Source organism: Ursus arctos, unplaced genomic scaffold (assembly GCF_023065955.2).
Source record: "Ursus arctos isolate Adak ecotype North America unplaced genomic scaffold, UrsArc2.0 scaffold_32, whole genome shotgun sequence".
Lineage (NCBI taxonomy): Eukaryota > Metazoa > Chordata > Mammalia > Carnivora > Ursidae > Ursus > Ursus arctos.
In genome coordinates this window covers 9,188,608-9,216,331 of record NW_026623008.1, presented here as the reverse complement: position 1 = coordinate 9,216,331, position 27,724 = coordinate 9,188,608, and the positions used below count along the sequence as shown (strand labels likewise).

General features: G+C 46.2%; 2 protein-coding genes across 2 annotated transcripts; both read right to left on the bottom strand.

Moving 5' to 3' along the window:
- Positions 1–2,656: 2,656 nt before the first annotated feature.
- Positions 2,657–9,858, bottom strand: LOC125283086 (putative PRAME family member 26). The gene is made up of 5 exons (XM_048222061.1): positions 9,834–9,858; positions 7,512–7,648; positions 5,815–5,838; positions 4,168–4,283; positions 2,657–3,179 (listed from the first exon to the last, which is right to left on the bottom strand). The coding sequence occupies exons 1-5, from the start codon at positions 9,856–9,858 to the stop codon at positions 2,657–2,659; spliced, it is 825 nt and encodes a 274-aa protein (XP_048078018.1).
- A 1,257-nt stretch (positions 9,859–11,115) lies between these two features.
- Positions 11,116–20,689, bottom strand: CFAP107 (cilia and flagella associated protein 107). The gene is made up of 3 exons (XM_057305412.1): positions 20,567–20,689; positions 15,941–16,054; positions 11,116–14,016 (listed from the first exon to the last, which is right to left on the bottom strand). The coding sequence occupies exons 1-3, from the start codon at positions 20,678–20,680 to the stop codon at positions 13,735–13,737; spliced, it is 510 nt and encodes a 169-aa protein (XP_057161395.1). The 5' UTR covers positions 20,681–20,689; the 3' UTR covers positions 11,116–13,734.
- Positions 20,690–27,724: the final 7,035 nt, after the last annotated feature.

Genomic DNA, 27,724 nt, shown 5'->3' with positions numbered 1-27,724 from the left:
CCTTATGATTTGATCCAGCAATCTTGCTCCTTGCCATCTGTCTATCCAAATGAGCTGAAAACTTATGTCCACACCTAAACCTACACTCAGATGCTTAGAACAGCTTTAGTCATAACTGCCAAAGTCTGGAAGCAACCAAGATATGTGTACCACTCTGGTGGGGAGGCTGCATATTGTGGGGGGCGAGGGAGGGTAGGAGTTAGATGGAAACTATTCTCTATTTTACTATGAACCTAAAACTGCTCTAAAAGTTAAAGTCTCCTTTTAAAAATTTAACTGTAACCTTCCAGCTCTAAAATTTTATGATTTTAATTTTTTAACAGAGGAAACAATTCTTGTTCATAGATTTTTAAACTCAAGTTTTAAAGTCTCATTTGTTTACAGACACCAAACGAAGTTAAAATTCTTTTAAATATCTGCATGCATTCTTTAAAAACACCAAATTTCTTTTTACAACCTTTAAAGGCAATTTATATCTTTAACATTTATATATCACAACACAGATATTTATACTCAAATAGCAGTTCATGACAGATTTCTTAGAAGAGTGAACAATATGGTCCAGCTTGTATCACCTGGATCTACCAGCAGGTGGCACACAAGTCCCAAGGACTGGAACCGTCTATCTGAGCATCGCTAGAGATAAATACAGTCTTTCATATGCCTGGTGCTTGCTGCTAAAGTTGCCTGCGTGAATTACGATTCATTAGTAGCCACATGTAAAAGCTGAATCCTATGGCATGCCCTGTGTCCTGCTCTCCTCCTGCTGTCAGGACTAGAAAGGAAGATTGAGGAAGAGAAAGGAAGAGAAAGACTCATTTATTAAGCTCTTACTGTATGCCAAGCCCTCTATGTACATCATCTCATTGGATCCTACAAGAACTGGATAAGGTGGGTGTGTGTGCATCATTATACAGGGAAAACTCCTTTTATAGGGAAACTGAGGCTCTTGCCTAAGGACCTCCCATCAACACCACCAGCCCCTGAATCCTCAGCGGGGGAGCCTTCCTTTGGGTGCTTTTGTTTGAGTCACTGTGATGATTTTTTGGTGTCACCATGTCTAAGGGATGCCCAGATAGCTGGTCAAACATTAATCCTGGGTATGTCTGTAAGGGTGTTTCTGGAAGAGATTAGCGTTTGAAATCAGTACACTGAGGTTAGAGATTCTGGGCATCATTCAACCTCTTGGGGACCAGAATGGAACAAAAAGGGGAAGGAAGGGCAAATTCTCTCTCTCCTTGCCCATGAACACCTGGAGTTCCTGGCTTCTAAGACTTTGGACTCTGGGGCTTACAGCAGGGGTCCCCCATTTCTCAGGGCTTTGGCCTCAGACTAGAAGTTACCTCATCTGCTCCCCTGGTTTTCAGGCCTTCAGTCTTGGACTGAGTCATACCACTGGCTTTGCTGGTTCTCCAGCTCACAGATGACAGAGAGTGGACTTCTGCGGTGACCATGTGAGCCAATTCTAACACATCTGTATACAGTCTATTGGTTGGTCAAGAAAACCTGGCCAAGACATTGTCTTACCACAGGCAAGGGAGTCAGTCACTGCCTAGAGGTATTTTGTTACATATCCTAATATACTGACTTCAAAACATGTTGCTCTAGTCTTTCCTGGTGGGGGAAGAGAGGTGTTAGGAGAATAAAGTCCGCTTCTCATTGACATGGCCTAGCCCTGGGGTATTATTTGTTTTAATGTGGTGTAGAAATACTAAGTTTCCATGCCTGTAGGATTTTAGTACTTTTGCTAAAAGGAACTTGAATGTCTTTACTGGCCACCTCGTTGAGTTCAAGGACGACCACCCACCTGTGAAGGGCATGGGTTGGTGAGGCCCAGAAGCTCCAGTTAATCTGCAGTGTGAACAGTCCCTTCCAGAATTGGCCCTGCTTTGTGCAGTGAAGCCCTTTCTCACCACAAAGGCCGGGAACTGAGGCCTCGGGGTCCACCTGGAGAACGGTGGGGAGGGTTCACGTCCAGGGTCACAGCATCTGGCTCAGCAGTGAGGGTCTCCAATGGCTCATTGGCCACTTAACATGTTCCAATTGTTGTATTGACCCACCCAACAGCCCCTGAAACAAGGAGTCAAGAGAGACCCCGGAAAGAATAAAGAACTGGAGGAAATCATAAACATGCTGTGAGTTCCTGGGGCCAAATCCCACCACAGCGGTTACAGAGTTTCTGATCATGGACAACTCAGTACGGCTCTTCTCCATCAGCAGCTGGAGCTTCCTGAAGTGTGACTTGGAGAAACCAGTTAATTGATCATGGAAGGCACCGGAGAGTTTACACTGAGGTTCTTTATTTCCTACCCTCTTTTTACAAGGGTCCACACAGGGATAACTCCCACATGTGAGTCTCAAGCTCAAATCTCCCTCCAGAAATTCAGATTCACATTTCTGACTGTAGGACACATATCCGTGAAGGTCCCAGCGACTCCCCGAGTCAAGGCTTCTGTGTCCGCAATCCTGCCCTCCCGCTGGGTCACCTTCCCTCTCCCATCCACACTGAACAGATATCTGAAACCGGGGGTCCGTGTTCCCTTTTCATGCAATGCACCTAGGTCCTAGACTTCAGTTTCCAAATGCCCAGAAGACAGTTGTGGATAGACGCATGCGCCCAATCAGGCAGGCGTAGAACAGGGATATATGATGGGCTCTAAATCATAGAATATCTCGCGCCATAGCGAGGACAGGGGCTGGTGCTAAGCCAGATGGTCCAGGGCAACCCCAAGTCCCTCAGGATCTCTGTCGGCTCAGCTTGAACCTGGGCAAACATCCCCAGGTGGGGAGCTCCCTGAGCGCCAAAACTCTCCAGAGGGGCAGGATAGAGCTCTGGGTGCAGGTGGTGCCGCTGGGCGGTGTGGTACAGTGGCCTCCCATCCATGGCCGCGGAGAGGACATTCCCACTGACTCTGAAGGTCTGGAGCTGGTGACAGAGGCTCGGGGCTGGCAGGATGGCCCCGAGGTGGGCTTCCGTGAGTCCACACAGATCTAAGCCCAGGTCCTGGAGCCTGGCTGCCACTTGGAGAGGCTTGAGGCTGAAACCGGTCAGGCTGCTGCCGCTCAGATCCAGACCCTTCAGCTGGCTGATATTCGGGCACTGGGGGAGGGGCGCCAAGTCCGACTCTGTGAGCTGACAGTTGGTTAAGGAGAGGGTCTCCAAAGGGGTCTTCAGGCACCTGGGGAGAAACCAAACAGGCCTGGGGAACGGGGGGTGGGGGGTGGGGGTCCAGGTGGCCTCAAAGGGGAGACAGCTGACTTGTCCAAGGCCAACGTCATTGTGACCATCTGATGAAGGTCAGTACCCAGGACCCCAGCCTCATTTTGGGCTGGGGCCTCCCACCTTCACTTACGGGACTAAGTCAGGTTCACAAAATCTTTAAAGCCCCCTTTCCTCATCTGTCAAGCAGAGGACAACAGACTCCGACGTACTTATGGAAATGAATGAAGGTAACGGAATGGGCTAGAAGAGGCTCAGTCTGACACGGGGTCTCAATCAACGGTGGGCATCCCTGAATCTTAATATTGGGATACAAGGCCATACATGCTCTCAACTCAGGCTTCCTTCAGGCCATTGCTCGGGCCTCAGGCCCCCGTATCTCTGAGCCAGGCGAGGCTAGTGGGAGGCAGAGAAGGACCAAACCTGGGCAAGGTCCCCCAGCCTCAACCAGGGGTGCCAGTGTGCGGGGATCCCTTACACCCCCGCATCATCAGGACACCTTCTACCACTTTTCATGATCCTTTCTGCTGCCACTCTCTTGCCTCCAGAATCCTGCATCCCCCATATTCATTCCCGGACCTGGAGCGTGAAACCTTTCACAGATGGGGGAGTCGAGACAGACTCCTGCGTGTTCACGAAGCTGCTGAGCACACAGCTCCCCTGTGGAGATGCTCAGGTCTGCTGTGGCTCCCCCTCCTCGATGCCCTCTCCCCTTTCCTGTTTCCCTAAGTCATCTTATCTTGAGAATTCGCAAACCCACCCTCACTGTATCTGAGCCCCCCTCCCAGTGCGTAGCTTCCTGGCGAGGTGTCTCTTGCCATAGCCCCGAACCTTTATGTGGGTGGTTGTGCGATGCCACACTCAAGATAGAGCAGCAAATGAGACAGTGCACCTGACACCCCCGTGTCGCATTCACTGTGACACCACCCGGGCTTGCCAGCCCTCACCTGAGCGTCTGGTCCAGGCGGCCCTCGAGGAAGGAGGGAGGTTCCATAGAGAGCTTCCATAGGCAGTGCAGCCGGAGGACCTGAGAGGTGAATCGGGCGACTTGCTGCTTCTCCTCCTTGGAGGGGGTCACGTGGGGGTGGGAGAGCAGGAGGCTTTCTGTCTGGCCGTAATTCGCTTAGCATAATGCCCTCTAGATTCATCCACGCTGACACACGGGGCAGGATTTCCTTCTCTGTTACAGCTGCATGATATTCCATTTTGGACATACATCCTGTTTTTTTTTTTTTCTTTACCCTTTCCCCCATCGAAGGACATTTAGGCTGCTTCCATATCTTGGCTCTTGTGACTAACGCTGCAGTGAACATGGGTGCTCATATCTCTTTGAGGAGCGAATGTGCAGCCTGGTGACCGCAGTTAAGAAGACGGTGTTGTATATTTGGAAGTTCCTGGGAGTAGGTCTTTTTTTTAAAATTCTATTTACTTATTTGACAGAAAGAGAGAGAGCACAAGCAGGGGGAGTGGCAGGCAAAGGGAGAGGGAGAAGCAGACTTCCTGCTGAGCAGGGAGCCCGACGCAGGGCTCGATCCCAGGACCCTGGGATCATGAGCTGAGCCAAGGCAGACGCTTCACTGACTGAGACCCCCAGGCGCTCTGCTGGGAGTGGGTCTTAAGCATTTCTCACACACGCAGAGTTAACTGTGTGAGGGCACAGATGTGTTCATGACCCGGTCTTGGTCATCAGGGCACATGTAGACCTGTGTATCGTCACACTGTGTATTTTAATTACATACAGTTTTATTGGTCAATTGTTCCTCAATTAAAAAAAGAAAAGTCTTCCCTGGATGTCCGGGTGTGCCAGCAGCTATTCTGGGTGACGGGGAGACAGCCAACAAGTGTGACCCGGTCCAGCTCTCAGCGTTATCTCCTATGTGCAGACCTTACTTTCCATCAAGGCATACAAAAAACTCATCAACTGAACAGTAGATTAAACGCAGTTAGACCCACACCCCGGTCACAGCAGTGCGGGATGGCAAAAGTGCGTGCAAGCCGAAAGTACAAAGCAATCCTAATAATCAATGGGAAAAATTATGATTATCCCGTGGCCTTCAAAAATTTTTAAGAACTCTCTTACTGTGGTTATAAATGTATAGAGAAAAAAAAAACCAGTAAAACTAATATTTATTTAGTACCATGTCATTTAAAACACTGAGAATTAAAGTGCTTTTTGTCCTTGTAAAAAAATTTATCAAGAGTAGTTTGAACAGTGATCACCTTCTCATGGCTTCACTGGGGACAGGGAGCAAGGGTCTTCTCTAAGCTTTGGTGAATTGTTTGTTATACTCCTAACTTCGGCTCGGCCTCCCACGTTTAATCTTTTGTGCTGCCAATGTCACGAAGTATCCCCAAGAGTTCCGATAATGTGAAGTTTCTTGCCATGTCACTGCTCCTGGGACATCTTCATCCCTTTCCTTAGACACTTTGCTCTGTTATGCATCTCTGGGAGATGGGAACGGGAGCCTGAGACCGACAGCGGCCCAGGAGGGAGGGGAGCCTGGGTAGGGGCACCGGCAGATCACCTGGGACTTGGAACAAAGACAGAATCCATGGAAAGATTTCCATGATCTGATTAAAACCATCTCGCTCACCGGGAAGGACGTGTGGAGATCCAGCTGTAGGGGAGCAAACCGGTCAGAGCACAGACCAGTTCAGTCACCAGACAGCCTCAGAGGTAGACACACGTGGACACCGTAGTCCAAGAGGACTTCCATCCTCTAAATGGATGAATGGTGTGGTATGTAAATTATATCCCAATAAAGCTGTTATTTTTTTTTAATGCCACACTTCATCTAAATTATTTTAATTTTGGAAAACATAACTGCTTTTGATAAAAATACAGCGTTTATATTTTCATAGGTCATAGGTTGGGTACCATGCTATGTAATTGCATTAATATACATGTTCTTAAAATTTTTCCATTTTAATTAATATGGCAAATATTAATAGACACAACCCCCCCAAAACAAAAGCTCTTTGGGATCTGTGATACATTTTAAGGATCTAAAGGAGTCTTGACACTCACGGGGCACCTGGGTGGATGGGGCGCCTGGGTGGCTCAGTCGTTAAGCGTCTGCCTTCGGCTCAGGGCGTGATCCTGACGTTATGGGATCGAGCCCCACGTCAGGCTCCTCTGCTGGAAGCCTGCTTCTTCCTCTCCCACTCTCCCTGCTTGTGTTCCCTCTCTCACTGGCTGTCTCTCTCTCTGTCAAATGAATAAATAAAATCTTAAAAAAAAAAAAAAAAGGAGTCTTGACACTCAAACTTTGAGAACTGCTGACCTAGGAAAGCAATGCTTTTTCGCTAGTGGTGAGGAGTTTCATGATGGTTCTTTTCTCCTTCTACTGTTAGTGTGCGCGCCATCCAAACATAGCTGGTCTGATCGGACTGGCGGGGGTCAGCCCCGGCGCCAGGCCACACTCTAGCTGCACCTTCTCCCTCCGCTGTCTTGGTTTAATCAGCTACACCGTTCCCAGGTGCAAATACTTGCTTCCGTCTCTTCCATGGTAAAATGTGATCCCTTTACTTCTCTTTCCTGTCGAGTTCTGGGCATAATTTCTCAGAATAATTGTCATATGAATCGTGAGGTCAGCAACACACAGTGTGCCCTACAGACAAATGGAGTGTGGGGAAATACGGGGTGCGGGGGCAAGCAGGCAGGGGACTTGGGGTCTGGGCGGTAGGGGGAGGTCCCTCAGGGGCCTCACTGCAGTGGGACCCGAGGAGCTGGGTTCCATGTCCTGGCTCCTGCCCGGGACCCACACACCCAGCCCGCTGGTGCCTGGACTTGTCATCTGTGCAGTGGTTTTGTTCCTTATCGTGGCCTCTGCTCAGAAGAGGCACCACCAGCAAATCAAGTCAGCGAAAGTCACAGGGGTCTTGAAAAGTAAAGGCTGTCCCCTGACCTTCCGAGCGGGGAGTACAGGTATCGTCCCCATAACTGGCATTGCCACAGAGACCTTGCGCCGGGTCTCTGCCGGTGGGAGAGACATTCTGGAGGGAAGAAGGTGACTCAGAGCCCACGTTCCCAGGAAGTTCCTTGATAACTGACCCAGATACAGCGCAGTGCCCCCTCCTGCACAGACGTGGACGCTGGTCTGATGAGAGGTCGCAGAGGCAAGGTTTCGGCCGATCCTGATGTCACCTGCCCTCCCGTTCCAGCCCCCTCTCCAAAACCCAGTGAGAAGGCACCACCCCAGCCAGGACTGTTAGACTCCCTTGTCTCCCACTAACACTCTGGGTCTTCTAAGCTTTTGCTCTTCCAAAATTTTTTCCAAATCTAAAGTGCCTGGTCCTTGCTCACGTACTTCCTCGCCTGTCTCTCTATCCAGACGATCTTGGGTCTCTGGCCACCAGGGGGCACCGTGGGCCCACAGTTAGCTGCAGTGGAGGGTCCGGTGCAGGGCGTACTGGTCTCACCTTGAACTAGGGGGAAGCACAGGGGGAAGCACAGGGAGAGCAGCTAGGCAGATGGAACACAGCCATGAGGGGAGAGGCTGGCTAGGAGATCACTGGAAGTTTGTAAGTAGGGTGGTGACATGACCTGATGTATGCTTTCCAGTCCTCCCCGGCCCCATCCCCCCACCGCTGCTGGATTATGTTCCACCACGCAGTTAACCGTGAAGCAGAGACACCAGCCAGGAGACTCTCCAAGCTCCCAGTGGGGGATCCTGGTTTGCCCTTGAGTGGCAGTGGGGATGGCTTTGTGGACGCCTTGGAGGTGGAATCAGCAGGACTTGCTTTGAGCAAATGTGAGGTGTGAGGGGTCAAGAGACCCTCTAGAGCTTGGTCCTGACTTTCTGAGGTTGAAAGGAATGGGAAGGGAGCAGATATATAATAAAAAGTAAGTCTGCTGGGCCATGTTAGATTGCAGACGATTACATCATTGGATGAAAAATAAAATCAAGTACAGAATAGCCTATGCAATAGAATTCTATTCATATAAAACCATGTATATACTCATTCAACAGCTATTTGCAAACGCCTCCCGGATTAATTTTGTACTTTATACCTGGTGGTGGAGGGTTGGAGGGGCAAGGGGGATTCCAGCCCCAGAACGTTTCCAAGCCAAGGCCCCTAACCAAGGTTGGTTTCAGGTCTGGAAGAGCAACGACGTAACCACAGTTCCCCTGCAGTCTCTCCAGAGACCTCAGAGACAAGAAGGTGAAAGACCTGTACTCTGAAAACTATAGAACACTGATTAAAAAAAATTGAAGACGACACAAATAGAAAGACATTCCATTTTCATGGACTGGAAGAATAAACATTGTTAAAATGTCCATACTACCCAAAACAATCTACACATTCAATGCAATCCCTATCAAAATGCCAACAGCATTTTTCATAGAGTTAGAACAAACAATCCCAGAATTTGTATGGAAACATAAAAGACCCTGAATAGCCAAAGCAATCTTGAAAAAGAAAAACAGAGCTGGAGGCATCAGAATTCTGGACTTCAAGTTACATTACAAAACAGTAATCAAAGCGGTATAGTAATGGCACAAAAATAGACACATAGATCAATGGAACAGAATAGAACATCCAGAAATCAACCCACAATTAATCTTTGATAAAGCAGGAAAGAATACCTAATGGGAAAAAGACAGTCTCTTCAACAAACGGTATTGGGAAAACCAGATGGCTACCTGCAAAAGAATGAAACTGGACCACTTTCTTTCACCATACTCCAAAAATAAACTCCAGATGGAGTTTCATTTCAAAGACCTAAATGTGAGACCTGAAACCATAAAAATCCTAGAAGGTAGCACAGTCAGTAATTTCTCTGACATCGGCCATAGCAACATTTTTCTAGATATATTTCATGAGGCAAGGGAAACAAAAGCAAAAATAAAACTCTTGGGACTTCATCAAAATAAAAAGCTTCTGCACAACAAAGGAAACAATGGATAAAACTGAAAGACAGCCTACTGAATGGAAGAAGATGTTTTCAAATGACATATCTGATAAAGGTTTAGTATCCAAAATATATAAAGAACTTACACAACTCAACACCCAAAAACCAAATAATCTAATTTAAAAATGGTCAGAAGACATGAACAGACACTTCTCCAAAGAAGACATGCAGGTGGCCAACAGGCAGGTGAGAAGATGGTCAACACCGCTCGTCATCAGGGAGATGCAAATCAATACTGAAATGAAACATCACCCCACACATGTCAGAATGGCTAATGCTGGAGAAACCCTGAACCTGAAACCACAGCAGTCTATAAAAAAGGAGTCGAATTGGCCAGCAGGGGGCAGGCTCGTTCCAGCCAGTGGGACAGCACCGGCTAGGGCTTGGCTCCTAAAGTGCCAGGTTCCACTGTGAAAAGCATCCCCACCCTGAGCCAATGTCCACATCCTCATCCCCCAAACCTCTGAATATGTTTGTTTATATTCCAAAAGAACTTTGCAGATGTGACTAAGGATTTGAGACAGAGGGATTATCCTGGATTACCCAGGGCCCCCTGTGATGACAGGGGTCCTCCCAGGAGGGAGGCAGAGAGAGAAGATGCTACATTGCCTGGGGCTCTGGAAAGAGAGAGGGGGGCCATGAGTCAAGGAGTGCAGATGTCCCCTCGAAGCAGGAAAAGGCAAGGAAGCCACTCACCCCTAGACCCTCCAGAAGAACCCATTGTGGATGTCGTACTTCCTGAACCGTAGGAGAATAAACTGTGTTGCTTTAGGCCACTAAGTTTGTGGTATTTGTTATAGCCGCAGTAGGAAACCCATACATCAACTTTCGGGCTTCGAACAAACCTGCTAAGCTCCTTCCCAACGTGGAGCCTCACGCATGTTGTTCCTGTGACCTCAGCCACCCCCTCTGCCCTCCCCACCTGCTCCCGCACCTGGCTAGTCCCCCACTCCCCTCCCACCAGTGTTCTGGCCTCAGCCTAAATAACCCTTCTTTGGGGAAAGCTTCCCTGCTCGATCATGTCTCCACGCCCCCATTCTTGCTCTCGAGACCCCTTCCCTTCAGTACACCCCCAATGATCTCCCTCATGGCACACTGGCCACCAAGGTCCTGAATTCCGTAAACCTGTCCCCAACATCACTCTGTCCTGTCCTGTATTTGTTGAAGATCCCTCTCCTCTGCCTGATGGAAGGCTCTGTGATGTCAATGCCCAGTTCAACAATGGCTCAAAGAATGTTTATGGGACAGCTGAGCAGCTGCTGGAGGTGTGAGGAAGGCCAGCGTGGTGCCAGCCCCCGGCAACCACTTGGAGCTCTTCTCCTGGACAAGCCTCCTTTATTCTCATTCCTCATCCTGCCCACCACTCTGTCAGCAAACGTGACTCAGCGCTTCGTGTGTGCCCAGCTCTGACTTCAGGGAACTCTGAGTCTGGTAGGGAAAACAGGGCCAGTGAACGGACTCTTGGAGGAGTGAGCGATGGCTCTAGAGTGTGCTGAGGTCAACCTAGAGGAGGCCTGGAGCCAGCAGGTGTCCTTGAAAGGGATGGCCCAAGCCCAGCTTCCTCTACTTTGAGTCACATGTTTTCTGGACCAGAATCAGCCAACCACACACATGTGTCCCTGAGCCAATCACACAGCAGACCGACACGTCCAGCTGGTCTCAAGGCTTTCATTTCTTTGAAGAGATGGTTTTGCACAAGGGCTAAGCACGCATGCTCTGTGACAAGCCCACCTAGGTTCAAATCCAAGCTCCAGAATTCAATCCCCGTGCAGTCTCAGGCCAGCCAATCTCTATTGTCTCTGTTCTTTGTTCCCATTTCTGTAAACAGAAATGACGTTTTTAATCCATACCTTGGGGCACCTACCATGAATGGTGGTAGCGATAAATCAATGAAATAATCTCATTGAGGCCCAGATCCTGGCTTTTGTGGAACTGCTTGTTCAACCCAGAATAAATATTAACTCCGTTTTTTTCTTGCCTTTTTTTTTTTTTTTTTTTTGGTCTTGATTATTTGCTAGAATGTGAAGCAGGTGCCAAAAACATAAGGAAAAGATTCATGGAAAAATACTTCTATTCATTTCTTTTTCTCCAAAGCAGAAAAAACAACCACTTGTAGTGGTAGATGTGAGATGGGGGGCTGGCAGAGCCTCAGAATTGTGTTGATGCCCTGCCACAGATGGACGGCCGGGTTCTAAAGGAGGGAGGAGCAGAGAAGTGACCTCCTCTCTGCTGTTGCCAGAAGGATTCTAGGGGGGGCTCACTTTTCTCCGATTCAGAAGTGGGAGTGGCTGAGTTCTGGGAAGACTAAGGGGTCTTTGGGCATCAAGATGGGCTGGGGTCTGGACGGAGGTCCACCTTGGGGCAGGGGTGTGGGGAAGCAGCTAGACAGGGGCTCAGAGTGTGGAACAGGACTGGGTCGTGGTGAATGGGGTACCATGTGGGTCCAGAGAAGAGCATCAAAAGAGACAATGGTTCATTTGTACGTCCAGCCAAGGATTATTCAGCACCAACTGTATACCGAGTGTGGCGCCTACGGTAGCGAACACAGGTAAGCAGGTGGAGGCAGGAGGCAGAGAAGGCCGTTCGGAGACCGTCCTGACAGTCGGGGCAGATGCAGGCTGGCCGTTTTCATCTGGAGGCTAGACTCCACGTCAGGTGACAGAATGCGCCTCAGGGGACTCCATCCTGGGCAAGGGCAGCGCCCCAGATCTTCTACCCGCGGGTCCATCCTCACTCCGAAACACTCGCTGAAAAATCCCCCATCCTCAAACCCGGAAAAGGATTGGAGAGCTTAGAGGTGGAAGGGAGATGCTGTGTGTCTTGCTTCCTCTGAGCCCTGGGTTCGGTGCACCCCTGGGGAGGCAACGGCATGCCAGACCCTTCTACAATGGTCAGCTCCTGCGGGGTGCCCTCCCAAAACCACATTCTACCATTCCGTGGAGTTCTGCAGCGGATCTCGTGGTCAGATACCCTTCTGTATGGACCAGACACTCCTGGAGGGTAGGGACGACACTGTGAGAACTTGCAGGAGTCATGTTACCTCTCTGGGCCTCAGTTTCCCCTCATGTGCCACTCTGCAGAATTCTGCACATCCATGACACTCCATTCTGTCAAAGAGCTTTAATTGTGGGATGGAAAAGGAAGGAAGCTGAGGGTTTGGAGGAAGGGTAGGAACCATCAAACACAGATCATGATTCTAAGGGCCCCTCGGCGGGGCCGGATTTAAAACTCGGGGTGTGTCTGCAGCCGCCTGCTGCCTGGCAAGTACGAACAGCACAGTGGGTGTCCGGTTGGTTCTGCCTGCGTTGCTCTCACATGGCAGTTCTCAGAAGCGCGGGACAGGGTGCAGGCGAGGGGGAGGGACGGGGATGGCATGTTCCCGCCGGGACAAAGCGTAAGGTGGTGGTCTGGGGTAGGACGAGGTGTAAATGCTCTCCCTCGGGGCAGCCTTGGGCGCAAGCCAACTCCGCTGCAGCTGTTCGTAGAGTCCGTAGTTCGTAGGGGGAGCTGCAAGAGAAGCCAGAGTCTGGGTGAACAGGGCATGGACCAGCCAGGGGAATGTGTGGCGTGGGGCCCTGGAGGTTTTCCGGGGCTGCAGTATCAGGGACCAAGCCTGGCAGGGCTCCGGAGGGAAGAAGGGCTTGCAGGAGTGTTGGCTCAGCGTGGAGTGTGCTCCCAGCATACTCAGGAGGAACCAGGCGCTGGTACATAGGCCTCAGAAAAATCAGCCCCATAATTGGTGGAGGGTGGCCCTGCCGGCTCCTGGGGGACTGTCCTCCCCTAGCAGGGAAGGGAGCAGTGCTGGCTTGTGAGACTTCTCGGGAGGAGAAACCCTTGCAAAAGTAATGCAGTGACAAGCAGCTCACCATTGAATCCAGGTCCCTTTGCATCGAAGGGTAGGGAGTCCAAAAAGTTGGATGCAAAGAATGAGGGTAGCTTGAAATGTAAATCAGATCAAGGCACTCTCTTATAAAAATCCCTTCAAAGTCCTGTTGCTTCTGGAAGGACAAAATCCGCACGGCTGGTGCTGGCCTATGAGCCCGGATGTGGTCTTCTTGCACTCCTGCTGCGTAACATCTTTGCTTGCTATTTCTTCCCCTGGAATTCTCTCCCCCCGCCATTCCTATATGGCTCCCTCCTTCTCAACTCAACTCTCTCTTCCAGAGCGACCATCTCTCATCATTCCACCCAAAGGAGATTCACAAGTACGTGCCTCACTTTGCGTGCCTTACCAGTGTCTTTGCTTCACGGCGCACATCCTGGTCCAGAATGATGTTACTTGCCAGATCTTAAGTTATCCATCAACAGTGTCTTATCTGAGACCCACTGGAATGACAACTACCCAAGGGCAGGAATTCCTCCCCGTTGGTGACTCCTGTGTCCCCAGGTGCTCCGTCAGGGCAGGGCCCCAGGGAACTGGTCATCACTGTTTATGCAAAGGTGACGGATTTGAGTGCAATGATGCTGTTCCTGCCACCTGTGCTCCCGGTAAACCCACCCGGCCTCGGTGCCCAGGTGAGGGCTTCATCACACAGCCAATGTCACCTCCGTGGCAAGAAGCGGCCCTGTGGGTCCATAGGATTCTCCCCTTCGCATGTCATTCTAATGCTCTCTGTGTGAGTCTCTCAGCATCCACAGCCCTAGGCAGCCGTGGACCCCTCCCAGCCCAGCACAGGGCAAAATCCCAAATTAGACGAATACCAAGAAGGGGGAAGTCCGATTTCTCTGGGAGCCACAGCAGCTTGTGTCCACTCCAGGCGCGACGTGGGGGCAGGCCTGGGTTGTAATTGTGCCGGTTGTAATGGTCATCGTAGGTGCTGATCAGATGGCGGTGGGAGGGCTCCTGATGGTGCGTGATCAGGTGTTTGTACGGGAGCCCCTGGAGGGACAGACACAGCGAGCGTGTTACCGATCAGAGCAAGGCATCCACACGGCCGCGGCCGGAGGCCGAAGCTGCCACCATGGACGTGTGTGATGCTGATGTGACTGTTGCTGCCTGAGCCCTCGGGGCCACTGCCGGGGAGACACAGCTCACCTTCACACACATGCCCCAGCCCCCGACGCATGCCAAGTCAGTTCATCCCAAGCATGGGCTATGGGGACGCATTGAAATGAAAGGCAGGACACCCAGCTGCTAGGAAGAGTCAGAGCCACTGCTGCCCTTGTGATCTGAAATTACACCCTCTGCTGCGTCTCTAGGCTCCTCCATCCCAGGGCCTATTTCCATGGCAAGTGGAAGACGTTGACTACGAGCCTGACATATGCACCTTGTATTTCAATCAGTTACTATGGGAAGAGTCAGAGAACGCTCCATAAATCGCCTTCTCCTGCAAAGGATTTATGGCTCCCTCAGCTGGAAACTCGGGGAGTGATTTCTTTGGTGGGAGTTATTTACAAGGAGAAGAAAGCCATGTCCTCCTTACTCTGGGACGTTTGCCTGCATCAGTGCCCTTCCAAAGAAAATCCTCCTGGCCCTGGAAGGGAATCTTGGAGGACTGGGCTGATTTACAGGGGAGGATAATGTGGATTTCCATGCCCGTCCTCTTGTCTGGAGCAGACAGGGAGGTCTGTGTCTGCTCTGGTCTGGAAGCGCCGGCTACACATAATATTTCAAGCGGTGGTTCCATAAATAAGTCAGATTACAATGCCAAAGGGAGACGAGGGGGACAGGCACAGACATGAGGCAGGGGTTCCCAAGATCCACATCACCAGGTGCCCGGAGCACACGTCCAGGGCCAGGGAAAGCAAGTTGGAGGGGTTCCCATGAACCAAGGGAAGTGCCAAGGAGGCATCACAACAGGGGAAAGAGAAAAGGATTTTCTTCTCGGTTTGGGGCATGGCCCTGCTGTCTTGATGATGTGCCTGGGATTTTTGTTTTGATCAGGCATGGTCAGGTGACAGAGAGACAACTGCCTTGGGGGAAAAAAACGATTTGGGAAGTTTATTACTTTCAATTCCCGAGAGGAGAGGGCACCACACAGGGCCACATAGGGAAGCACCAGGGTCGTAGAAGGCGCAGGAGAGAGCATGGCCCGGGGCCTCCGTGTGTTTTCCAAGGGAAGGAACAGGTGAGGCAGGGTAGGCAAGTTTGAGAAGTTTAGGATTGCAGAGTCTGAATGATTTCAGCAGGCTCTGGGCTAACGACGTGCCTCTGGTTATCGGTGCCCGGCCCTGGAGTGATTTAGGGCAAAGGGATATTGGCTTGGCATGTGAGCCTTGTAGAAAAGAGGTGGTGGGGGTATGGGTTCTGGGTTAGCTGGTTTGTATCCCAAAGGCATGCTTCCAGCAAGCTGTTTACTGTTGTGGGAACTAGCCAGCCCTGGGAGGGCCGTCTGTCCAGGATTAGCACGGCCCCTAAGATGTCAAACCATCTGAAATATAGAACATAAAAAATGTGATTAATATACCTGCCTAGGGCAAAAGCACAGGAAGGGGGTCCTCCCTGGGGATGCTAACCCCATCGATCCAGAGTGGATTGAAGGAGCAGGTGCGCATTTGCCTAAGAAGGAGGAAGTGTGAAGTGGGGATGGGAGCTGGCTGTCCTCGGAGGAAGAGCCCGTGGCGGAAGCAGCTGTGGGGGAGCAGGGCGATGTCCAGGGTCCCCGGCGCACAAGCAGCAGACCTGAACAGAGTCCTTGGAAATGGCTCTCTGATTGCTTGGTTCTATTCTGTGTATATGTTGGCGGGGGGCTTCTTAATTTTAACCAGATTATATAAAGATTTATTTATTATTTGAGAGAGAGAGAGAGCAGGGGGAGGGGCAGAGGGAGAAGAAGGAAGAGAATCCCCCCACTCCCTCTTACCTCAATTCTCCTCTTGCCGTACCACCTGGAGATCTGGTCTGGTCTGTGGCCTGGAAAGGGGACATACTCTTCTCTGTAAATGCACTGAGGTGTTTTCTCAGTGGCTTTGGTGAACTGAAAAAGATGAAATATTCAGGACAACTTCTGGGATGCACCTTCTCACATCTCTGCAACATCCCGTCCCCTCCTGGGCTCGGGAAAGCTGGGCAGAGAAAGGGTAAACATACAGCCCAGTGCATCCTGCGCAAGACAGGCTTCATTTTGCTGCCTCCCTTCCAGAGCTTAGAAATGAACGTGCTCAGGCCCTTGGCACCGCACGCCGCAGGAAAGCTGTGACTTGTGTCACGCAACCACTTCTCCTGGTCTGCACCTGTTCCCTTTGTCTTCTCTCTCCCTGTTCCCCCTTCCTGCTTGCCTCCTTCCTCTTTTTCTCCTTTGTTTTCCTCACCTCTTCCCAGTTCCACTCTTCCCCCTCCATTATGCTTGTTTCCTGGTTCATTTATTAAAAAATTTACTGCGGTAAAATATACATAACAAAATTCACCACTTTAACCATTTTTACGTATACAGTTCAGTAGCATTAAGTACACTTACATGGTTGTGCAGCCATCATCGCCTGTCTCCAGGACTTCTTCACCTTCTCAAACTAAAACTCTGAGCCCATTAAACAGCTCCCTCCCTCTTCCCCTGGCACCCACCATTCTGTTTTCTGTCTCTATGAATCTGACTGCTCTAGGTACTTCATACACGTGGATGCAGACAGCCTTTGTCTTTCCGTGCCTGGCTTATTTCCCTTAGCATGGTGTCTTCAAGGTTTATCTACATTGCAGCATGTGGAAGAATTTTCTTCCTTTTAAAGGCTGAGTAATATTTCATTGTAGGCGAGGCTACATTTTGCTTATCCACTCGACCTTTTTGTTACTGTGAATAATGCTGCTATGAACATGGATGTATGAATATCGCTCTTCAAAATCCTGCTTTCAGGGGCGCCTGGGTGGCACAGCGGTTAAGCGTCTGCCTTCGGCTCAGGGCGTGATCCCGGCGTTATGGGATCGAGCCCCATGTCAGGCTCCTCCACTGTGAGTCTGCTTCTTCCTCTCCCACTCCCCCTGCTGTGTTCCCTCTCTCGCTGGCTGTCTCTCTCTGTCGAATAAATAAATAAAATCTTAAAAAAAAAACAAAAAACAAAATCCTGCTTTCAGCTCTTTTGGGTAGAAACCCAGAAACGGAACTGTTGGGTCATATGGTCATTCTATGTTTAATATTTTTAGCAACTGCCATACCGTCTCCCACAGCAGCTGCACCATTTTACATTCCCACTAATCAGACACAAGCATACCAATTTCTCCTCCTCCTCGCCAACACCTGCTACTTTCTTTCTCTTTCTTTCTTTTTTTTTTTTTATCATAGCCATTTTAATGGGTGTGAAGTGGTTTTGATTTGTGGTTTTGATTTGCTTTTCCCTAATGACTAGTGATATTGGGCATCTTTTCATGTGCTCATTGGCCATTTGCATAACTTGGAGGCATATCTGTTCAAGTTTTTCCCCCATTTTTAATCGTTGGGTTTTTTTATTGTCGAGTTGTAGGAGTTCTTTATGTATCTTGGATATTAATCCTTTATCATATATAAGATTTGGAAACATTTTATCCCATTCCGTAAGTTATCTTTTCACTCTATTGATAGTGTTCTTTGATGCATAAAAGTCTTCAATTTTGATGAAAGCCCAAATGAATTTTAGGGCGGATTTCTTAATTTCAGCAAAAAAAAAAAATCATAAGGATTGCATTGATTCTGTAGCCAGTTTTGGGTAGTATCGACATCTTAATGATATTGTGTCTTCCAATCCATGAACATAGGACATCAAATATAAAAATTCTGCCTCTTTACAGTCCTGTCATCTCCTATTTTATGTTACTGATGTCATAAACTGCATCTGGATATATTTTGTACCCATTAACATAGATTTATAATTATTTTTATGCATTTGTTTTTTAAAATCCTATAAAAATAGTGGAGTTACAAACCAAAATTACAATAACAGTGGTTTTTTTATATTTGTCTATGTGTTTACCTTAACCAGAAGTCTTTATTTCATATGGCTTTGAGTTACTGTCTAACATTGCTCCATTTCTTGTAGGGCAGGCCTAGTGGTTATGAATTCCTTCAGCTTTGGTTTATCTGGGGGTGCTTTAGTTTCTCCTTCATTTTTGAAGGATGGTTTTGCTAGCTATAGAATTCTTAGTAGACAGGTGTTGTGGTTGGTTTCTTTTTAGCACTCACCCCACCCCTTTAGGCCTGTCAGGTTTCTGCTGAGAAATCTACTGATAATCTTATAAGGCTGGTTTGTACGTGATGTGTCATTTTATTTTGCTGCTTTCAAGTTCTTTTGTCTTTGACTTTCAACAGGTTGAGTATAATATGTCTTTGTGTGGGTCTCTTTGGATGTTTCCTATTAGAGTTCTCTGAGATTCTTGGATTTATAGACACGTGTCTTGTCTTCAAATTTAGGAAGTTTTCAGCCTTTATTTCTTCAAATATTTTTTCTGCCCCTGTCTCTTTTTTCTCCCAAAATGTGTGTACTGTCCTGCATGATGGTGACCCATAAGTCCTTAGATTCTGTTTGCAATTCTTTATTCCTTTTTTTGTCTCCTCAGACTCAAGAATTTCAAATGACCTCTCTTCAAGTTCTCTGATTCTTTCTTCTGCCTGTTCAAGTCCACTGTCAAATACCTCTAGTGAATTTTTTTCAATGTAGTTATTGTATTTTTCAGCTCCATAATTTCTGTTTGATTTCATTTTATAATTTCTATTTTTTATTAATATTCTCATTTTGTTCATATATTATTTTCCTGATTTCCTTCAGTTCTTTGTTCATGTTTTCTTTTAGCTCTTTATGCATATTCAAAGTGATTGTTTTAAGGTTTTTGTCCAGTCCATTTAAGGGAAGATCTCCACTAACTAACAGGGCACATTCCAGGGTGAATGAAGTCTTAAGTTCTCAGGAGTTTTCTGAGCATGCATCTTGCCTGAACCTGTGTGTGTGTGTGTGTGTGTGTGTGTGTGTGTGCATGTGTGGTGTGCTTTTTTATTTAGTCTATATACACAGCTACTTTAAAATGCCTTAATTTCCCAAAGAGTGTCTCCCCTGCTTCTTCTCAAGGTCTTTTACGTTCTGTTGCATTCCTCCACCTGTAATCTCCAGCCTCAGACTTTCACAGGTCTATAGTCTCCTAGCAGCTGTAACCACCCCTGCTTTCAACAGCTTTTCTTAGCCTGAAACATGAACTATGACATGTTTCCCTATCTGAGCTCTGAGTTAAGCAAAGTAGGGGGAGCAATCCCTCAAGCGGCCTCCAGACAGATTAAAATGTTGCTCCACTCTCTCTGGGTTCAAGGGAAGGAACTGGGAGCTGAGTTTCTCTTATACTACACCATGCTGTTCTGAGGAGAAAATGAGAAAAGAGCAAGTAAAAATACCATGGAATTTCCTACCATTTTGAATGTGAGTTTTTCTAAATTGGACATTTGTTTGGTTGCTGTGGACCTTTGACTGCTTTTCAGAACCCTTTTATAGTTATTTTAGCTAGACCATAGTTGTTTCTTTAATGTTTCTGTGGGAGAGTAAGGAGCTGGAGCTTCTTAGTCTGCCATGTTTTTCATGTCACTCCAACTCTGCTCTCTTTATGCAATCTCTTCTAGGCATAGGACCAGCCCATAGTATCCTTAGGTACTATCTCTCCCACAGGAGCCTGGAGGACTTGCTTAGCCAGTTCTCCTAGCCCTTGGACCCTCTCTTACACACACCTGCTCCCCAAATAAGGTCAAGTGCAACGAGAACTAACAATGGCCACAGGCCACATCTAGCCAGAGGGGTGGTGAATGCAAATGTTCTCCCTGAAAACAGCCTTTTCCAGTTCTCAGAAGTCACCACCACCCTTCCCCATCCTTACACCAAAGCTGCCAATTGATATCATCCTCTTTTCCTTGGCCATTTCCCAAGAAGGCATGAGGATATCTACATGTCTCTGCAGAAATTTAAGTGGCTCAATCTTGATTGCCACCACAAGTAAAGATACCCAATTTCAAGTAGGCCAATTCAGGCAAAGTATTTTTGTGTTGGCCTTTAAAATACATGGGGAAACCAAGAGCCCATTTGTTCTGTTTTGAAAGTAAAAACTGAAATGCGCAGGCAGGGCAAGGTTGTGGAATGGGTGTCAGAGAGCAGCAGCTCATCCCTGGACGTCCATGCAGGGAGTGGCAAGCCTGCCTTGGAAGGCATCCCACTCTGGGAAGGGCCAGGCCCAGGATAGTAGATGTTCTTCAAATCAAGGTGCAGAGGAATTAGGGACAGGGAACACCAGATGCCTAGAAACAGGCCACCGAAAATAATGTTGTAAGGCAGAACTATATTGACGCTTCTGCTATGGCATTTTCGAGATATAATGGGGACTTTGATGATTGCTTGAATGTAACTCCCCTATGAAGAGCACAGAGACCCTAACACCACATTGTTAAGATGTAACCATCTATGACCCTTAATTTGGAAATAGTAATGACCTCATTCCTACTTCTGCCTGCCAGGCCATCCCCCAAGCCCTCTGTCTACGTTCTCCCATTCCTTACCTTCCTCCTCTCTTCCACCCAGTTTCCAGTGAGCACTCGGGTTGAATACTTGGTCTCAACCTTCCAGCTTGGGGTAGAGAAGGACTGTGGACTTACTGCAGTCAAAAACTGCATGGTAAGTGTTTGCCCTGAGTCTTTTGAGTTGACACAGTTTCAGGTTTCGGGAGTGGGGAGATGTTACACAATTGCTGAGTTTAGGGTGTCTTTTTCATCTTCCTAGCCACCCTTTTGAGTGGTTTATAGTTAATGACACTCTGCCAATTTCACAAAATAAATGTTCCCGAGAGTCTACTTTCAGCCTCCAGGGAGAGGTGATGTGATCTTGGATTCCCTACTGTTGACTGTCTCCATGGTGATAGCCTGTGTGTATAAATACTCTCCTTAAGGGGGAAGCTGATTCTTCAGGAGAAAAACTGACCCCATAGAAGCAAATTTTGAACCAACAATAACCACCACAAATGCAGGGCCAGAAAAACCTTGTTTTCGTGTTGTTGCCCTGTGAGAGACATCGTCCTTGGGGTACTTTTACAAGGGTGACTTGGGATGATCACATTCTATTACTAATTCTCTTTCTCTAGTGCTGATGTGTTAAGCCCATGCGGAGACATTTGCATGTTGTCACTCATTTAATTCTCACAGCAGCCCTATGAAGCAGATGCCATCTATAAAATGGGTAATATACCCATTTTATAGATGAGAACAGTGAAGCAAAGAGAGATTAAGTAGCTGTTTCAAGTCACACATGTGAGACAGCCGGGATTTGAATCCACTCTGATTCAGGCCTAGACCCCTGGGCTCCACTCAGTGCTTGTCTGCCCCTTTGCCTAAGGAATCCTATCTTTGGGCTCAAACTGATACCATGTGGTTCATTCAGTTAGTCTTCATTCGCCCCACAATCATTTTTATTGAGCACATGCTACATCTTGGGCACTGAGCTGTGGGTATAATGCATCAGTGACTAGACCAAGGTCCCATCCCCACAGAGGGACCCCACTGAGGTCCAATGGGAAAAAGCCATTATTTTGCTTATTGACTAAGAAAAAAAAAATTAGGAACCACCTCTCTATCAAGGGAGGGCCGGTTCAATAAATTGTGGTACATCCATATAATGAAATACTCTGTAGCTATTAAAAAATGCTAACAGAGAAAGGTGCCTATAATACGATTGAATTAAAGAAGCAGAACCCTGTAGTCTCGCTTGCCACAAATGAAGATATCCAATTTCAAGTAGGCAATTCAGAGATGTATTTTCCAACAGCCTTTAAACAAAAGTAGAGGAACTCCAAGAAACTATTTGTTCCCTCTTGAAACTAACCATGTGGCGGGGGAAAGATATGAAGACACACCACAGAGCATGGCAGACCTCTATTTGGCAGGGACGACAGTCTGGGCAGGCTAGAGCCAGGAAGAGGGGAATGTCCTTCCGATCCAAGTACAGGGGAGTCATGTGTTCTGTATAATTGCATTTTTCAAAACTTTTAATTATAAAATGTAACACAATATGAACAAGTACATTAAAAATAAATGTACAGATCAATGAATTACAGTAGAGCAAACCCCCACAAAGCAGCACAGAGGTGAAGAAGCAGAACACTGCCAGCACCCCAGTGTCACACATGCCTCCTGCCTTTCTCACCTGACTTTTGTAGCTGTAGCTTCCTTGCTTTTTTTTTTTTAATATGCTGAGCACCAAAGGATGCATTCCTATACATGAATGCTTAGCCTTATACGTGTTTCTGGCGTTGGTATAAATGAAACTGTATAACATGTATTCATTTGAGTCTGGTTTCTTTTCCTCAACATAGTTAATATTTTTTTATGATTTTATTTATTTACTTGAGAGAGAGAGAGAGACAGAGCACAAGCAGGGGGAAGGAGGCAGAGGGAAAGGGAGAAGCAGACTCCCCAGCGAGCAGGGAGCCCGACGTGGGGCTCGATCCCAGGACCCTGGGATCATGACCTGAGCCGAAGGCAGATGCTTAACTGACTGAGCCACCCAAGAACCCCTATAGTTAATATTTTTAAGATTCACTCATGGTTACCTGGGTGGCTCAGTCGGTTAAGCAAGTGTCTGCCTTCTGCTCAGGCAATGATCCCAGAGTCCTGGGATCAAGTCCCACATCAGGCTCCCTGCTGAGCCAGGAGTTTGCATTTCCCTCTGCTCCTCCCCCCACCCCTGCTCAGGCGCATGCTCTCTCTCTCTAGCAAAAATAAATAAATAAACAAACAAATAAATAAATAATCTTAAAAAAAAAGATTCACTCATGTTGCATGTAGTTGTGGTTGCTATGACCTTTTTCTGCATGTCTCCTGGGGCCCAGATACAGCCATTTCTCTAGGGCAGTGGTTCTCACATTTCTAGTTTCTCAAAAATTATGGAGGACCCAAAGACCTTTTTAAAATGTGGGTTGTATTGGTGGTCTGGAGCCGGGTCATAGCTGCTCGTGAGAGCCCACGGTGCCCATCTCTTCCCAGCACTACATTCTGTGAAATCACATCGGTAGCTCAAAATCATTCATGGTGGCGATATTTATACCATAGAAGGGGCAAACCCAATAGAGGAATATAAGTATATTGATTATTATTGATTGATTTCAAAAAAATTCCATCTGTTGTGATAGATTGTTTTGTGTAAAGGAAAAAATCTAACCTCATAGAGATAAGTAGTTGGAAGGGAGAGAAATATTTTAATAGTCTTTGAAGCTAATTGTGGATATTCTTCGAAGCTACAGCAAAACTCAATGAGTGGTAGTTTCTTAAAGGTTAGTTACAATGTGGAATCTGAAACTATTCAGTCACCTCCTTGAGCTCTGTTACATTAAAATCCACAGGTTGACCTTGTGCTTTGAGCAGATCTTTCAGTTACTTGTGGTTTTGTAACATCATGGTGGTCACTGGAATACATTGGTATACTGAGCCTTACAAATCTTCCAAATGTTGGTGTATTTTATGATATTTTTAAAATTGCACCTGCTAATACCACTAGTGATCTCATCAGAAAAGCATTCAAGTGTTAGGAAGTTGACCAGCTCACAGCGATGGATACAAGGTTTCCAAAATTCTAGTTTTAGTTTGAAAGCTCAAAAACTCTGTCATCGGCAGCAACTAATGTCCAATTTTCTCTGAAGCGTCAGACCTACTTCATTCATTTTTAAGAAAATATCTGCCAGATGTTCCAATGTGAATAATCATGATTTGTCTCCCCAACATGTCTTCGAGTAAAAATGGTATTTAATTAAAAAAAAAAGCCCACCTAATTCTGCTTATAACTTCAGTGCTGTTTTTCAAGAGAATATCATTCTTGGGTTTGCGACAGCAGAGTTTTCTTCACACCCACCTTCCGTTCCATCACACGGCATGTTGGAAGTGTATCCGCTCAAAGGTCAAGATTAATAAAATTAATCATTTTTATTTCTTCTTCATCAAGGACAACCTTAAGTGAAACCAGCATCATCATCATCACCATCATCATTATTATTACTTTACTGCTAGTGTGTGGTGGTGGAGACATGACTGTTAACACCACTGGCAACCCTGCCTGGATCAGGCATGGGCACCAACTGCTTTACTGCCACTGCCCCTGCACTCTCAGTACCAATGTCGACACAGTGAAAAGGGGCAAACAACATCTTAGCATTATTAAGAAAATAGTTTTGCCCTTGCAGGTCCCCTGAAGGAAGCTTGAGGATCTCCGGGGATCTTGCTTTGGGAACCTCTGCTCTGAGATATAGACCTATAACAGTGGAATTGCTGGGTCATAGGGTATGTGTGTCTTCAACTTTGCTAGACAGCGCCCACCTGTTCTCCAATATGTCAGTTTATATTCCCCCCCCATCAGCATGTATGTTTGTTTCCATCACTCCACACGTCTAGAACTTTTTCATCATCCTAAACAGAAACTCTCTACCCATTAAGCAATAGCTCCCCATTTCTACTTTCCCCAGAGGCCCCGACAATCCCTGTTCTACTTTCCATCTCTATGAATTTTCCTGTTCCAGGTACCCCATATAAAAGAAAGCATACAGGGTTTTTATTTGGTTTGGTTCGGTCTTGCTTATTTCACTTAGCCTAATGTTTTCAAGGTTCATCCATGGTATAGCACGTGTCAGAATTTCATTCTGAATTTCTTTTTTTGGATGAATAATGGCTGAATAATATTCTGTTATATATATAGACCACACTTTGTGTATCCATTCATCTGTTGATGGACATTCGGATGGTTTCCACCTTTTGGCTATTGTGAACAGTGTGGCTATGATCATGGGTGTACAGGTATCTGAGTTTTTCCCTTTCCAATCTTTGGAATATCTAGGGAGAAAATTGGCAACACAAAACTCTTTTTCCCCAGGGTTCACACCAGTTTATATTCCCATCAGCAATGAGCAGGCGTTCCCAGTTCTCCACATCCTCGCCAACACTTGTTACATTTCATTTTTATTAACAATCCATCCTAATGAATGTGAGGCGATACCTCATTGTGGCTTTGATTTGCATTTCACTAATGACTAATAATGTGGAGCATCTGTCCATGTGTTTATTGGCCATTTGTGTATCATCTTTAAGAAAACATTGCCCATTTTTTTTAGTTGGGTTGTTTGTTTTGAAGTGTTTTTTGTTTGCTTCTTTGTTTGGGTCTTTTGTTGGTGGTGGTGGTGGTGGTTTTCTTCGGTTTTGTGTGTGTGTGTGTGTGGTTGAGTTGTAGGGATTCATTCTATATTCCTGATGTTAATTCCTTATCAGATATATGATTTACAAATATTTTCTCTTATTCTATGAGTCGTCCTTTCCCTCGCAATATTGTCTGTTCCTATGTGTTTTATATTTTATGCCACTTAAATGGTTATTTATATTTCATTTTCTGATTCTTGCCTACATATTAAAATGCAACTGATTTTTTCTTTTTTCTTTTCTTTTTTTTTTAAATCTACCCCTTTATTTATTTACTTTCCATTAAATTTAAATCCTTGAGGGGTACAGCATCACACAGATTCTGTGGCCAATGGCTTTAGCTGGAAGGTTGCTTCGGAATTTGGCACGAATCATGCCACTGTTTCCGTGAGCATGAGTTCCTCTTCCCCAGATAACTCTAGTTTTCTTTGGTTTGCCACCAGGAGTCACTGTGTTGTTCTTTGCTTTGTATACATAAGCACATCTCTTGCCTAGATAGAATTCAGTTTCATCTCAAGCATAAACACCTTTGATTTTAAGAAGAGCTGTGTGGGGCGCCTGGGTGGCACAGCGGTTAAGCGTCTGCCTTCGGCTCAGGGCGTGATCCCGGCATTACGGGATCGAGTCCCACATCAGGCTCCTCTGCTATGAGCCTGCTTCTTCCTCTCCCACTCCCCCTGCTTGTGTTCCCTCTCTCGCTGGCTGTCTCTATCTCTGTCAAATAAATAAATAAAATCTTTAAAAAAAAAAAAAAGAAGAGCTGTGTGCTCCCTCTGGTTCCAGAGACCCTGCTTATAGCCAGCAAAAATGGCCTTGGACCACAGCCTTCCAGACATATTTGTCGTTTTAGGAGTCCTGTTCCCAGCAGGCCTCCACAGGCTCCAAGATGGTGGAAAGAGAAAGGCACGCAACTGATTTTTTCTATAAATGTTAACTTTGTGTACATCAACTTTTTGACTCATTCTAATAATTTTGTTGTAGATTCTTTGAGCATTTACATGTAGGATCATAGTATCTGCAAATAATAATAACTATTTAGTTTCCTCCCTTTCAATTCTTATTGGTTTATTCTTGTCTTCTTACATTGGCTAGGACCACTAGTACACGTCAAATAAAAATGATAGGGAACAACTCTTTTCTTGTTCCTGATACCAAGGGGAAAATTCTGGGTTTCACCATTAAGCAAGGTGTTTGCTATAGGTATTTTTGTTGATGCCATTTATTGGGTTAAAGAAATTTTCTTCTATTCCAAAGAGCTGACAATTTTTTCATAAATAAATGTTTAAATTTTTGCATCTATTAAGATAATCACACAGTTTCTCTCATTGAATGTGTTAATGTGATAAATTACATTAAGTTTGTGATATTAACAAATTCTCCAATGTGAAACCCATCTTACATTCTAGTATAAACTCAACTTGGTCATGATATACTATCCTTTATAGATACTGATGGATTAAGTTGGCTAAATATTTTTTAGAAATATTTTTATCTGTAAGATTTTCACAGCCTATAATGTTCACTTCCACTCTCCTTGTGGAATTTGATTACTAAGTAAGCCTCACAGAAAGAGTATACCTGCTTTTTATGTTCTCTATGCCAGTTTATGTAGAATTAATGTCATTTTCCCCTTAATATTAAGAAAATCAAGGCATCTGGGTCAGGAGATTTACATTTTGTGTTGGTTTGTTTGTTTTGTTGGAAAGCTTCAGTTAGATTCAGTATCTTTTATTATAAAACAAATCAGATTTTCTCTTTTGGGTTTGGCAAATTGCGTTTGTCTTGGAATTTACACACTGCATCTAAATTCTCAATTTTTTTTAGCATATGTGGCTCATAATTTCCTCTCATCATCTTTTTAATATCTCTAGAATCTGTACTGAAGTCCCTTTTTATTCCTGGTATTTACTGTTTGTGCTCCCCCTTTTCCTTATTGGTCTTACCAGATGCTTATCAATTCTTTTTCAACTGACTGAACCACCCAGGCACCCTTCTACCCTATGAATTTTTAAATTACCACTTTTTGCCTTCCAAAGTTTCAGATCTATAGATTTATAGATTATACTTATATATTATATTTTAAATGTGTAGATTATACTCATAGACTACATACAGATTTACCCATTCTGTTTATATAGGTTATATGTATAAATATGTTGATACCGATTTTATCTCCTTTGACATAGTAAGCAGAACTATTCTACGGTGTGTGACTCCTTTTTTTTAAGTTTTATTTAATCTCTACACCCAACGTGGGGCTCAAACTCACAATTCACATCCGCTTCCAACTGAGCCAGCCAGGTGCCCTCTTTTTTTTTTTTTTTTCTTTTTAGCTGTTGTTTCTGTGGCTTCTTTTTGCTAGCTCTTTTTTTCTCATGTACCTGGTACCTGAAAAATTATTTGCAAAAATAACGTAGGTCTAGGATGACATTATCCTCTTGCAGGGATGATTGTCATTTGTTTCTCCAATCACCGGTGGACATTAGAAAT

Coding starts and splice junctions, on each gene's coding strand:
- CFAP107 (XM_057305412.1), bottom strand. CDS start 20,680: ATGCAGTTTTTGACTGCAGTAAGTCCACAGTCCTTCTCTACCCCAAGC. Junction 16,055..20,566: donor GGGTGGAAGAGAGGAGGAAG/GTAAGGAATGGG, acceptor CATCTTTTTCAG/TTCACCAAAGCCACTGAGAA. Junction 14,017..15,940: donor ACGGCAAGAGGAGAATTGAG/GTAAGAGGGAGT, acceptor CTGTCCCTCCAG/GGGCTCCCGTACAAACACCT.
- LOC125283086 (XM_048222061.1), bottom strand. CDS start 9,858: ATGGGTTCTTCTGGAGGGTCTAGGG. Junction 7,649..9,833: donor TTCTTCTGGAGGGTCTAGGG/GTGAGTGGCTTC, acceptor GCTTCCCCCTAG/TTCAAGGTGAGACCAGTACG. Junction 3,180..4,167: donor CGCCTGGACCAGACGCTCAG/GTGAGGGCTGGC, acceptor GTTTCTCCCCAG/GTGCCTGAAGACCCCTTTGG.